We start from the raw sequence: 14,204 nt of genomic DNA, 5'->3' as shown, positions 1-14,204 counted from the left end.
TAATGCAAGGCAGATTTTGTTGAGGCAGGCTAAAACGTGGTTTGATGTTTTGTGAGCTGTACCTCTTGATGCGAGGGCTGTCATGGCACTGTCTAGAGCTTGTTTGCCCCATATGTCTTCCACGAAACCTTGTGTGGGCATTATGTTTGGCGTCTCTTCTGACCTACAAGACCTGTGACATATTTTTACTGCCTTGGGTGACCTTTGAGTGCGCTGGTAATCCTTCTTTGTCCTCCTAACTTTCTATTGCTGCATTTCTGTGTAGTTGCTGCTGTTCAGCTGCACAGAGAGAGAAAGAAAAGAAAGAAATTTTATTAGACTCTTCGGAAGACCCATGGGTCTATGAGAATGAAAGAAAACCTGATACAAATCACAGTAAGGGTGGAGCTACTAAAACAAGCATCATCACCCGTGCTGAATCCTAAGTCTGATCATACATAATCAAATACATCTGGGTGTGACAATGAAAAGAAAAAAGAGTGGAGCGGAGAGGAATCCTCCGTATGTCATGTCACCCTGGCTGGTGCATAGCCGGTAATGTGACGCTGGCGTCCGTCAAGGGGTGCCGTGCATCTCGGTCTCCTGGAGGAGGCTCGACGCAAGACCAGAGCCACCGTGACTCCCGTGGGACGTATCCCGGGTCTAAACAATGACGGGAGGTCCCCCAAAGTGATCTGTGCGTTCCCTCGATGTCTCGTGTGTTGTGCTGCGGTTGTTGGGTCGGGGTCTCTGTCACGTCTGCAGCTAGAGACTGGACGATCAATGTCACTCGATGGGAAGAACTCTGTTATCCTGCTCTGAGAGGTGTTTGATGGTGTGGCCAAGCCCCCTTGCCTGAGTAAGTACCCTCTGTGTCGGACCCCCTCGTGAATGAAGGCCGCGAGGCATCTCTGATCTGGATAGGCGAGGAATCTGGAAAAAAGCCCGGAGCCGTCTCTGAAGAGACAGTGGTAGCGACCTCGGATCTCGTAGTACATTGGGCACCTGAAAATAAAATGCTCCTCCGACTCAACCTCCTGACAGTTGCACAATATGCATATGTGATGCTCCCTAGGGATCCCCTCTGCTCTGCCGCTCTCTATGCGGAGGCGGTGTGATGATACCCAAAATTGTTTGATGGAGATCCGTAGTGAGTGAGGCATATGAAGCTCAGTGTACCCCGGTGGTGTGATGAATCCCTCCTCCGAAATACGAAGACAGTAATCTCTGTAGAAACTTAGCTTCACTGGAGGCTCCCTCGGCTCCAATCAGGTCCTAAAGGTGTGTAGCTGCAGGAGATCCTCTCGAATGATCTGGTTGGTGTGTGGCCCGATCGGGATGGTGGGTGGGAGTACCGGAGGGGCATCTAAACTGTACTGAAAAGGAGGTATCCTATCGATGTGAAACCCTAGTCTCACAAACCATCTGTGAGTCCGTGCATACCAGCATCGCTCGTCTCCCTCTGCTGCCAATCTCATGAAGGAATTGAGAGCCAACCACGGCAGCCTCTGTCTCCCTGATGTGCAGTCCCCATATGATCTAACTCGGTGTAGATATGTGATGGTCTGAAAGGCTGCATCTAGCTGGAGTGGAGAAGCACCAAACTCAGTCTGAATGATGTGATGTGGTACAGATGGTTTCCCCCAGATCATCCGTGAGAGCATGAGGATCTGCAGGCGCTCCACCCGTATCCACGTTATCTCTGACATGTCAGGTCCCTAACAAGGGCTGCCATACATACCGGCTGGTGGACCAAGGAGTCAAAGAGAAGAGCCTTGGTCCGAGGATCCTGGAAGTGGGAGTGGAAGCACCATCTCTCTAGCCGAGCCAGTGAGGCGTTACTCAGTCTGGCCTGCATCGCTGGTCTCATCGTGAAGATCGGGCCCGAGAAGATGACTCCCAAGTAAGTGTATGAGGATACGATCTCAACTAGTGACCCACCCAAAGTGAACTGCTTCCGTTGCATGTTTGCTCGAGAGGTGTTAAAGATCATGACCTTGGTCTTGCCAAGGTTGACCTCCAAATCATGGGATAAACAAAAAGCCTGCAGTGCATCCAGGTGTCGCTAGAGCCCCTCGGGTGTGAACGACAAGAGTGCCACGTCATCTGCATAAAGGAGAATCCTAATGATGATCCTGGTAAGTGAGCAACCGGTCCCTCCGGAAGCCCCCATGAAAGTCTCAAGCTCATCGATGTAGAGGCCAAACAGGGTTGGTGATAAGGGACAACCCTGTTTGACCCCTATGGTACTCATGATCTCATCTGTCCAACCTGCGCCTGTCCGAACTCGGCCTGAGACTCTCTCATAGAGTGCCATGACTACCCAGATGATCTCCTGATCAAATCCCAATGTCTGTAGGCGTGTGATGAGACGAGCTCAAGGTACTGTGTCAAAGGCTTTGCGGAAATCCACAAAGCAGCAATATACCCTCTCCTTCCGTGATCTGGCCTCCTCAATGACACTCCTGAGTGTGAGTATGTGATCCATAGTCCCATGGTCTCGCCTGAAACCGGCCTGACCCTCTGCTCTGAGCCCTCTCATCTCTGCGAACAGGCTGACCGACACATCCAATACTGCTGCATAGATCTTGGACATCACATGTCCAATCATGATAGTCCTGTAGTTACTCGGGTCCATGGGATCCCCTGCCTTGTGGATGGCGGTGATGGTGTTGAGTGTCCAAGTGCGAGGGAAGCCAAGGAAAATAGCATCATTGAATAGCTTTGCTAGGATCGCCGCTAATGTGTCGATCCCATATGCGGTAAACTCAGTGCATAGCCCCTCGTGATCCTTAGCTCGGCCATTGTGCATGAAAAACCAAATCGATCTATGGCGCCCAAACGGTAACAAGGTTGGAAGTGCGTACAACATCTCTGTCATTGCATGATTCCTCATGTTTGCTACTTGGCGAGGCAAACTGAAGAAAGAAAAGAACATTTCTATTACAACAGTTTAAGATGGAGAATCTAGGCTTGAATTCCCTCATAAATGCTTTGCCATCTCTGTAGACAGCTCATTTTCCCTGGTTTGAGCGAGTTTTTTTGCTATCTATATCTTCATGCCTTTCAATTTGTTAGTTTGTCTCAAGATCTCTACTTTTGTCTGCTTGCCCCTACAACGGAAAAATGATGAGAGTTATGATGGATGCTAGTGCTGCCCATAAACTTTTGAGCTACTCTCCAGTAAGAAGGTGAGATTTCTCATTGCTTGCCCAAGTGCAACATTCTCAACGAAGTAATTCTATTCCACCTAATAGACACTACTCTATTTTGAACTGGTGAAATGTATAAACATCGCAAAACATAAATTACAGTAGGTAGAAGAGCTTTGAAGAGCAAACTAATCACACATAATATCATCATATGGGGAAGTTTACAGTGAGCTCCACCCAAGCAGGATAAAAATGGAAAATCAAGTGCATAAAACAAGTGCGTGAGATGATGCAGAATCTAGAGACAACCAATCACCTAGCTTTAATGCAGTCTCCTGCCTTGCTCTATGAGCATGAAGCAGTGATATGACCTGCACCAGCAAGGACAGCTCTGTTCTATGTTTCTCTGCCTAAGAATACCAAAACAGCCACATACTAGCTTTAAGAAGAGCATATGATCTTCAACAAAATCTGTGGCGAGACCCCCTTGCACACAGAAAGATGCTTCCTGTTTTCATTCTTCTTTCCTTACGTTCATTTCCAAGGACTTTTCTCCAATGTAGTGAAGAGACAAGGGAACTCAAAAGTACAATTACGGGACAAGCAAGCGGATTGTAGCAATTAATATTCAGAGGTACAAAAATGATAGTTACCTCGTTCAAACGTGGATTAAATATTCATAAGTGGATCGTAGTTGAAACTTCAAACATAAAAAAAGATAGTTACCTCCTTCGAGATATCCACATGCGCTAGCTTATTTGCGAAGTGCTTAAACTCTCCAAGAAGAAGATCAACATACCTGGATATCAACAACACAGCAAGAAAGTCATCGTGTGCGAAATCTTAAAAATAGTAACCATCAACACGCAATCATCCCCTAAAGAAACCATATACTTAAATGGAAACTGTGCACTCCGCTTGAAAACAATGTCCATGCATATGTGCAGAATCACGCCACAAAAACATTGGAAGGAGGAGCATTGAGAAGAGGGCACCGTTCACCATTTTTAAAACCATGCAATAGCTTTCTACAAAAGTTCTTGCAACATTGCAACTAACGATACAAACAAAAGCAACCAAATAAGAGAAAACTAAAACCCCAAACCCTCCCTCTAAAGGAAGAAGAAGAAGAAAGATGCAGCACACACTGCCTCTAGCTTACATAAAGATACAATAGTCTTTAATAGCTAAACAGAAACCGCAAGATAAATGAAGGGATAGACCACCTGCCCATAATAAACTATGTTCCCCCCCCACCCCAAAGAAAGAGAATTCTATTAAGTATGAATAAAACTCCAAGAGCAAGGATCAAGGGAGATGTACATAACGCGATGCATGAAAGAACAAAATAAAATCAAGCTCCTGTAGTAAAAGAGCTGGAAAATAACCAAGGTTGAGGCTAATAATGCCACTTCAACCCTGTGGGGGTCTAAGGGGAGCTGCCCCACTCCCTCAGGAAAACATTCTACCTAGTAGGGGTTGCTCGTGAAGGTCCTTGCATAGTCCCCCAAATGCCTGTCAAGGTGTGTACCGTGTCTGTCCAAAGACTCTATCCAATGTGTGCGCTAGGTGGACCTGAGCACATCCAAAGCCTCTTTGCATCTAGATCTCCAAATATGCCATGCTGCTATGCTTGCTAGAATCTCCCATGAAGTATCCACAGAAGTGTGCGGAGGTCTGTACAGAGAGTCAAGAACATCATCTAGAAAACATGACTCAATCATATGTCATCGAATTGAAAGGGCCCAAGAAGAGTCATGTTTCTAGTACAATGCCCGAGGCCCTGAAAGAGAGAGAGATGCTACTGAGCCCCACGTGATGAAAGAAAGGAGAACACATAAAGGTGCTCAAAAATCTAGCGATCCCCTTCCAAATGACCTTTGCCTGTCTGCAGTCCCATAGGCAATGCTGAATAGACTCATCAGATCGAGGGAAACGAGGACAAGTGGAGTCTGTTCCAAACCTCGACCTCCATTGGTTCACTGCACTCCCTCCATGAATAAAGAGAAAAAATCAAGAAAGTGACGGCGGCCTTGAGGCCACCATGCAAGGAAAGTGAAGGGCCTGAAGGGGGAAGAAGAGTAAGAGGGAGAGAGTGTGAGAGAGAGAAGACACAAGTGTGCGGGTGTGAAGTGATGAGCCACACCACAAACTCATTAGTTTTATTAGGATTAGGTTTTACCCTATGACTGTCTTAAGACAGTCATAGATGTCCTATCTTTAATAAAGGGGTGGCAGTGTGCCTTTACCCTAACAACCTCCCACCTAAAGGCCAATGTGCCTAAAGGGGAGAAAAGAATAAAAATTACAGCAATATACAGTTATTGTATACAAGACCATAAAATAAGAATGGTCTTATCCTAATCCCATGATGTGGCGGCAATGTGCAAACCGCTCTGTAGGCAAGCTCTTAGTGAGCAAATCTGCAGGATTATCATCAGTGTGCACTTTCACAAGCTCGAGTCGCTTGTCCTCCCGTACCTCCCTGATGAAATGATATTTCACATCAATGTGCTTAGTCTTTTGATGAAAGACCGGATTCTTTGCCAACATGATAGCACTCTGACTATCACAATGCAAAACTGGCATATCTCTTGTAATGCCCAAATCTCCCACCAGCTGAGTAAGCCATATTGCTTCCTTGCAAGCCTCAGTGGCTGCAACATATTCAGCTTCAGTGGTTGACAGTGCAATGCATTTCTGCAACCGAGACACCCATGATATAGCACCTCCTGCAAATGTGAAAATATAACCGGTAGTAGACTTCCAGTTATCTGCATTCCCTGCATAGTCTGAATCTGTAAAACCATGCACCAATGCATCTTGCCTACCATAGCATATGCACAAGTCTTTGGTACCCTTGAGATACCTCAAGACACCTTTCACTGCTTCCCAGTGCCTCTTGCCTGGATTTGCCATATACCTGCTGATGACTCCCACCGCAAAAGCAATATCCGGACGAGTGGCAACCATGGCATACATCAAAGAACCAACTGCAGATGCATACGGAACCTTGGCCATTTCAGCCTTATCATCATCTGATCTGGGGCTGTCCTTACTGCTGAGTTTTAAATGTGGAGGCAACGGGGTACTAATAGACTTCCCCCCCTCCATTTTAAACCGCTGCAGTACTTTGTCAATGTACTCCTTTTGTGACAGAAACAAAAGTCCCTTGGACCTGTCACGAGTAATCCGCATGCCAAGAATATGATTTGCATCACCCAAGTCTTTCATGTCAAAAGACTTATGCAGTTGTTTCTTCAAAGCACTAATCTCATGCTGAGATTTACTGGCAATTAGCATGTCATCCACATATAGAATGAGTAGCATCAAACTGCCATCCTTTGCCCGTTTAGTGTACAAGCAATGATCGGTTTCACACCTATGATACCCTTGGGACTGCATAAAGGCATCAAACTTCTTGTACCATTCTCTTGGTGCCTGCTTGAGTCCATACAAGCTCCTCTTGAGCTTACACACAAGCTGCTCTTTCCCTTTAACAGCATATCCCTCTGGCTGACTCATATAGATCTCATCATGTAGATCTCCGTGAAGAAAAGCAGTCTTCACATCCATCTGACATAAATCCATGTCCTCATGAGCAACAAGAGCTAACACTGCTCTCAAAGTAGTCATCTTGATTACAGGGGAAAAGATCTCATCAAAGTCAATGCCCTTCTCCTGCTTAAATCCCTTGGCAACCAATCTGGCCTTATACCTCGGGGCGGTAAAGCATTTGAATCCACTTTGACTTTGTAAACCCACTTGCATGGCAAAACCTTTCTGCCTGCAGGTAGCTGCACCAAGTCCCATGTATCATTTTGAAGTAGGGAGTCCATTTCTGACTGCATGGCTTTCTCCCACTTCTTTTTCTCTGTTCTTCCCATAGCTTCCTTGAAGCTGGAAGGCTCACCACAATCTGTCAGCATGATAAAATCAGCCACATTATTGGCTCCTGGAACAAACCTGGTAGGAGGCCGTTGTACACAGGTGCTCCTCCTAACAAAATGTTCCGGATTAGGCTGCTGTCCAGCCTGTTCGTCATGCATGACGGGTGGCTGTACCACCATATCTGGCTGTTCTACAGCCCCATCTGCTGGCATATCCAGTGGTGCATCATTGGCAAAATTATCTGGCTGATTTTCAGCCTGTATACCCTCTTGAACAGGGTTATCTGCAGCAGCCTGCTGCTGCATATAAATGGGCATTCTTTGCTGTCCAACATCATCATAAATAACCCTCCTGTATTCCACAGGTTGCACGGGTTCCTTGTGTACACTATCCTCTTTAAAGATGACATCATTGCTGCGTATAATCTTCCGTTTAACGGGATCCCATAACCTGTACCCCATTTCACCTTCGTCACCATAACCCATAAAGATGCATCTGATGGACTTTGGATCCAGTTTGGTGCGCAGTTCTTTGCATACATGAGCAAAGCACTCGCAGCCAAATACACGTAAGTGCTTATATGAAGGTGGCTTGCCAGACCACACCTCCTCTGGCACTTTCAACTCCAAAGCCTTGTTTGGCGACCTGTTAATAATGTGAACTGCTGTTTGCACGGCTTCTGCCCAAAAGCCATGGGGTAATGCAGCATAAGACAACATACATCGAACCTTCTCCTGAATAGTTCGATTCATACGCTCACTTGCACCATTTTGAGATGCATTATGAGGGGCTGTGAGTTCCTGTTCGATGCCCTTAGCTTGGCAAAACTGCACAAAAGCATGTGACACATACTCACCCCCATTATCGGATCTGAGGCATTTCAGCCTGCGACCTGTCCGATTCTCAACCTGAGCGACAAACTTCTTGAAAGCATCTATGGCATCGCCCTTATGCTTCAAGAAATAGACCCACACTTTGCATGTGGCATCATCAATGAAAGTAATAAAATATTTTGCACCCCCTAGTGATAACTGTGGCATCTCACACAAATCAGTGTGCACTAGATCAAGTGGTGCTCTATTCTGGGGAGTTCTCCTCTTATGAGGAGTCACAGAATGCTTGCCAAATATACAATGATCACAAGTAGGCAAATCTGAAAAAGAAAGAGACGGCAAATAACCCAAACGTGACAGTTCTTACATTCCTTTAACAGACATGTGTCCCAACCGGCTATGCCACAATGAAACCTTTGGCAGCTCGGTTATGGCAACAACATGATTACCCACACTGGAAACATAAAGAGGGTACAAGGTATCACTCTTAAAACCCTCAGCCACTACAGCCTGGCCATCAGTAATCACCCATTTGGAATCCCCAAATGTGGTGTGGTAACCACTGTCATCCAATAAGCCAGTGCTAATCAGATTTTTCTTGATTTGCGGCACATGGCGGACACCATCAAGCATGAATATGCATCCATCAGGAAATACTATCTGTATACTGCCAATCCCTGCAATCTGACATGCATAGTTGTTCCCAAGATGAACAACTCCATGAGTACCTGTGTAGGAAGTAAACCACTCCCTATGAGGAGTAACATGAAAAGAAGCACCTGAATCCAAGAGCCAGGTGTGCATGTCATGGCCATCAATAACCAAAGCATGTGCTATTACAGCAGAAGAGCATAAAACATCATGTATGTCACTGTCACTGTCCTCTCCTGTGTAGAAATGACATACACAGATCCCAACGTACAAACACTCAATGATGAACCTTTTGAGCACTGTCAACGATGGACAGTTAGGGACCGAGTAAACTCGATGCGCCCTGGCCAAGCGTGGCTCAACTGAGGTTCTCTGAGTGTTGCACAAGAAATGTGACCTGCAAGAAAATGTCACCTCGACACTGCGGAAATCGAGGCAAATGTGTGCTCTGTGGCACCACACTACCTCAAGGCATACAAAGCATCAACTGCCAGGCAAAAGCCCTATGATCTGCTCACCCGGAAACTGAGATTCAAGCCCAGTAAAAGCATAAAAGTCCTCTGCAAAATCAAGGCATTTCCTTCACGAAAACAGACAACTGTGCAATCAACCACACAATGTGGTTCTCTTCACCTCAAGCACGAGGTAAATGAAGGTACTTGCTGTACTTTCAAGAAAACACAGTTTTGTGAACTGAAAGATGATCCTGAATCAAGAGCAGAGAGCTCTTTCTCCTTCTTTTTCTTCCCAAAAACAAATTCTGCCTGCTGTACTTGATGTACCTGCGCACGTGTGCAGAATCCCAGAAGAGAGAAGAAAAAAAGGTACCTTGGTCCAACCCGGGGTGTTTCTTAGAGACCTCATAGACCAAGATGTCATTTTCTACACTGAGACACACGAAAGCCCAGAGAGGGGCCTGCCCATAGCGACAGGGTACACTTGGGAGTCAGCTCAAAGAAAGGGGATGAGGAGAGATACTGGGATATGAGACTCTGGAGGAGTGGCGGTTCTCTTTAGATCACATCTGAGGCTGTTCATATCTTGATGCAGAAGAAGGAGCATGCATGCGACATCTGGATACAAGTTAAGTCGCTTGACACACGATCGGTTTTCATTGCAGTATGCTACTCCCCCCCAACACATGATCAAAGGTCACCATAAATGGACATAGCCCATACGAATTAATGTATGGTGATATCTTGGAGTTCTCTAGGCGGGGGGAGAACCTCTTCTAGATGATATCCATGTGTGCATAGGGAGCAGACAGGTGGCACTGCTTGACTTCAGATCTAACCCCTTGAAAGCCTTGCGAAGGCTTAGTGAATTGGGGCTGCGTGCTCATTTGCAGGGAAGGTCTCCCAGATGCAACTTGTAATCATTTCATTGTGAAATACAAAGAAATACCGAAAGGGGCACCACGGTGTTTGGGGCCAATCGGGTGCACTTGTCTATGTTTGTTGAGCAGGGGCATTCTAGCCTCCATCCCTTTTTCAGTGGTTTTGTTTGTGAACAAATGGGTAAATGCCAAATGGTGATCATGCAATGGTTAATGGTTGTGATATATGCTTTGTGAGCTGTAAATAAGTGCTGAAGTGATTAAAGGTTTAGTTCCACTGCCCTCTAAGTGATTAGAGGCCAGTTTCAGGAAAGCCCGTCTCTTCCAAGGCGATACGATATCCTTTGTGAAAGGAAAGCATGTCTTTGCGATATGATATCCGTTGTGCCCCAAGGCTTGCTCCCGTACGAGGTGAGATCTCATCTCTCGGTACTCATCATCAACCATGGGTCCCAACTAGGGGACGTGTTGTAGATTGAGTGGGAAAAGATCTGGCGGTGGCATCCTGAATCACGTATACCAGAGTGTCCTAGGCATGGGTAAGATCTCTATCATCTCCAAGGGAGGTTGATAGCTCAGAAGACAAGTGGCTCATGTAAACAGCAATCAAGGGCATGGTCAAAGTGTATCTGAACATGGGTGGGGACCAGTGGGTCCCGTCCTATGGCTAGCATGGTGATCGAGATGCAGAATGCTAGATAGGAGTGGTCAGCATAAACTAGGGGGGAGTTGCAGTAAGGCTCGGGAGCCCATCAAATAATCCATTGTGGGAAATAGGTGAGCCCTCCGGATAATGGCCATCTATGGAGACCGTTATATATGATCAAGTCATGCACTACTACCATCTCTAGCAGGTGTCGGCCATATCTTGTAGCCTGTGGTGCATGAGTTCCTTGCTATCCCAAGCTCTGTTGGGCCTATCTCTGGTTAGAACACCATCACATAAGTGCACTTAACCCATGGGCTCAATCCAAAGGCATTCTCTTTTTCGAGTGCAATTCCATTGGCTGTCTAGAGGCAATCACATTGCACCCCAGCTACACTCTCTTTGAGTGGTTTCCAGATGGCATTCACAAAGCTTTTCAAAGCTCCAAAATAAAATCAGCAAAGTACCCAATCAAACAATGACTCATGTAGCACTGCCTGGGCACCTGTGAGCCAAGAAAGAGGCGGCACACGAGGCCAACCAATAGCTTATGGCAAAAAGAAATTGGAGCAGCAAAATCACAACTCACCAAGCCCTGAAAACTCGAACTAAGTCCTCAATCGCCAAGAGGACATAGTAGCCAATGCCCAATTGCATTCTCAGCCAAAGAGGAGTGCAAAGGCATGAAGATAGAGCATTTACAAGAGCCGACCAGCAAGAATTCCACTGAAAAATGCGAAAAGAAGCACTTCTGTCGCGAAGAAATGGGAGTTCTTGGGCTCAAAAGAAGCATGCTTCAAAGAGGAATGCATTGAGAAGGTTTTGGAGAAGTTTCATCACCGGAAAGTCCTTCAAAACTAAGAAAAACCAGTCAACCAGCGCGTGGGACCACTCGAAATTCAACAGAAAGCTGTAGCTTTGCAAGAGGAGAGGCCCAGGAGGCGGTAGAAGCAAAAAGGTCCAAAAAAAGCCACTTTTGCAAATTCGACCAGCAAAAAAAGTGCTCAGCTCTGCCCGTTCTACCAAATGCACGGAGGGAAAAGCATATCACTACGAAGGGGAGGCAGAGGGGAAGCCATCGGGCCAAACGGAAGTCGAGGAATCCAAACGGGTGAGGAGTTATGAAGAAAAACGGAATTCAGCTGAAAGAGGCTGAAAAACCAGTCCAAAATCTCAACAAAGGGAGAAGATGAGAGAGAAAACCACACATGTGAAGTTTAGAAGGCCCAAGAAGGTCCAAGAATGGCAAAGGAGCATCTAGAAGGCGCTAGAGCCTTTTGGAAGCCTTCTGGAACTCTAGGGGGGGCCACTGAAGGTACATGGCCCTCTAGGGGGCCCATTAAAAATGCCACATCATCATTTCCCAACAACCACTCTTTTAATTCCTTGGAATGCCTTTGGGCCTAGGGATTAATTACGCTTATGTGCTAGGCACCATGCCGCGTTTAATTACACATTATTAAGCCCATGCTTGGACTTTTAAAACCAAAGTTGTCACGGTCTTGTAGTACATTAAAGTACTTAGAATTTCACGCCCCCGTTACATTTCCTTTCACAGAGGATGGATGAGTTGATTAGATCCTTTCATTGAGGGGATCCCATCATTGCATGGGGGCTTCTCTTTGAGTGTAAGTCACCCATTCCCATTAGAGATCCAAGCATCTACTGGCACACGTATGCGACCTCGCTGTATGACGTCCGAATCGAGGCACCAACCAATATGTCTTCTCTGGCCACGCCCACCACATCCATCTTACTCACCGCACTAAATGTGTGAGCTGCACTATGCCGGATCCACAGATGAAAAGCTCAGGATCATGAGGGGTTGCAAATTCAGTACTTTGCACATGGGCATGAGGTTTTGGCTCTGATCTTGGTGCATATCTTTAACCATGCAGTATGCCACGGCTTCCCTCCTTTGACTACCACCACCATTGTGCCGATACACAAAGCAGGGGACCCTATGGACACGAGGAACTACCGCACCCTCATGATTGGCGACCAATTGGCCATGATCTATGGATTGGTACTAGAGAGAGAGCCCAGCTCTTACATAGAGGCACATGGGCAGCAAGCTTTAGGACAGCAGGCTGGTTTCCGAAGGCAGGATTCCATCCTTGACCACATCTTCACCGTATGGGCAATCATCGAAGGAGGTGAGATTGAGATCCTAGAAAGCCTATGCTTGCTTTGTAGACTTTTTGAAGGGCCTTTGACATAGTCCCACAAGCCCACATGATCAAGAGACTCCAAGAGATGCAGATCTCGAGAGACATGATTTGAGGTGTGATGATTCGGTACGAGTCATATGGAGAGTACGGGCCCCTGGAGGCTTGTCAGATTGGATTGAGAGCACAATGGGAGTGAAGCAAGGGTCACCAACACTCTTTAGGTTCTATATTAATTAGCTCACAACTTTCATTGATCGCTTACAAGGAGAGGGATCCTTGCTTGCTGATCTGATAATACAGATACTGTTGTATGCATATGACATAGTCCTCGTTTCCTCTTCAACGACAGGCCTACAGAGACACCTTTAGGCCCTAAAGGTGTTTTGCAAAGAGAGAGACCTTGTAGTCAACCTTGGCAAACCAAGGTTATGATCTTCAACACCTCACGGGTAGTACTCCATCGACACCACTTCACTTACCAAGGAGAGCCGTTTGAGATTGTGCAAACATACACCTATCTAGGGATAGTTTTCGCAAGGCCAACTTTCATGATGACTCATGTAGCCAAGACATGACTCACGTGAGGGCAGGGAGCTCTGGCTCAGTTAGAGAGAAAATGCTGCTAGGCACACACCCAAGACCCTTTGATGAAGGGATTGTTGGAGCAGCAATGGAAACATGATGGAGGCACAAGAAGATGGAAGAAGCTTATTCATTCATGAGAGAGATGGCCAATATATAGGCAAGAGATACAATGTACCTATGAGCTCAAGAGAGCATCTAGATCCACAAATTTCTCCATGAATCTCTCAATCATACACCACTCCTAGATTCATTCAATCATACCTACTAATTGACACATCATCAGTCACACCTAGCTCAGGCACACCTACACACACACATGTGATCACAGTCGCAACCATAGACCTTGGTCTTAACCCATTACATCAAGTTGTCCCAACATAGCCCCCCACAAATTGATGAAAATTTCTCCATGAATCTCTCAATCACACACCACACTCCTAGATTCATTCAATCACACCTACTAACTAACACATCATCAGTCATACCTAACTCAGGCACACCTACACACACACGTGTTCACACACTCACTCATGTGATCACACTCATAACCATAGACCTTGGTCTTGACCCATTACATCAATTTGTCCCAACATACCCCCCCACAAATTGATGACCTCAACCCTAGCAGTAGTCCATGGGAAACTTTGTGGCTTGCCCACCTCTAGTGACAACACTCATGATCCCAACCTGGCACTCACTCTAGTTGCATCAGCAGTAGACTCATTTGGGCATCCTCACTCCAACATGATCTCACTCTGAATTTGGTCTCTTGGTTTACAATTGGGAGACTGAACAATGACTATGTGGGAAGTTCCCGTAGGTCTAACAAGGTAAAATTCACACATAAGACTAACAGTCACTTAAGGGGAACATCCTAGGGCAAAGAACCCTTATTGACCACACAAAAATTCTAATAATTTGGACATGTGGGAAAGATTTCCCCCTTAATAGCAATCCTTT

The 14,204-nt window shown here is 46.1% G+C and overlaps 1 protein-coding gene across 2 annotated transcripts in view; it reads right to left on the bottom strand.

The window, feature by feature from the left end:
* LOC147891230 (coiled-coil protein) overlaps nt 1–14,204 on the bottom strand; it is a 192,188-nt gene that overhangs the window by 18,703 nt on the left and 159,281 nt on the right. For both annotated transcript variants that reach the window (XM_087389275.1, XM_087389276.1), the window contains one exon: nt 3,858–3,930. In XM_087389275.1, the coding sequence (XP_087245401.1) occupies nt 3,858–3,930 (73 nt within the window). The remainder of the gene's footprint in view (nt 1–3,857; nt 3,931–14,204) is intronic.

Source organism: Dipteris shenzhenensis, chromosome 18 (genome assembly GCF_047967505.1).
Source record: "Dipteris shenzhenensis isolate YYH24624 ecotype China chromosome 18, Dip_SZ_1.0, whole genome shotgun sequence".
In the NCBI taxonomy this organism is placed as follows: domain Eukaryota; kingdom Viridiplantae; phylum Streptophyta; class Polypodiopsida; order Gleicheniales; family Dipteridaceae; genus Dipteris; species Dipteris shenzhenensis.
This window is presented reverse-complemented; position numbering and strand designations above follow the sequence as displayed.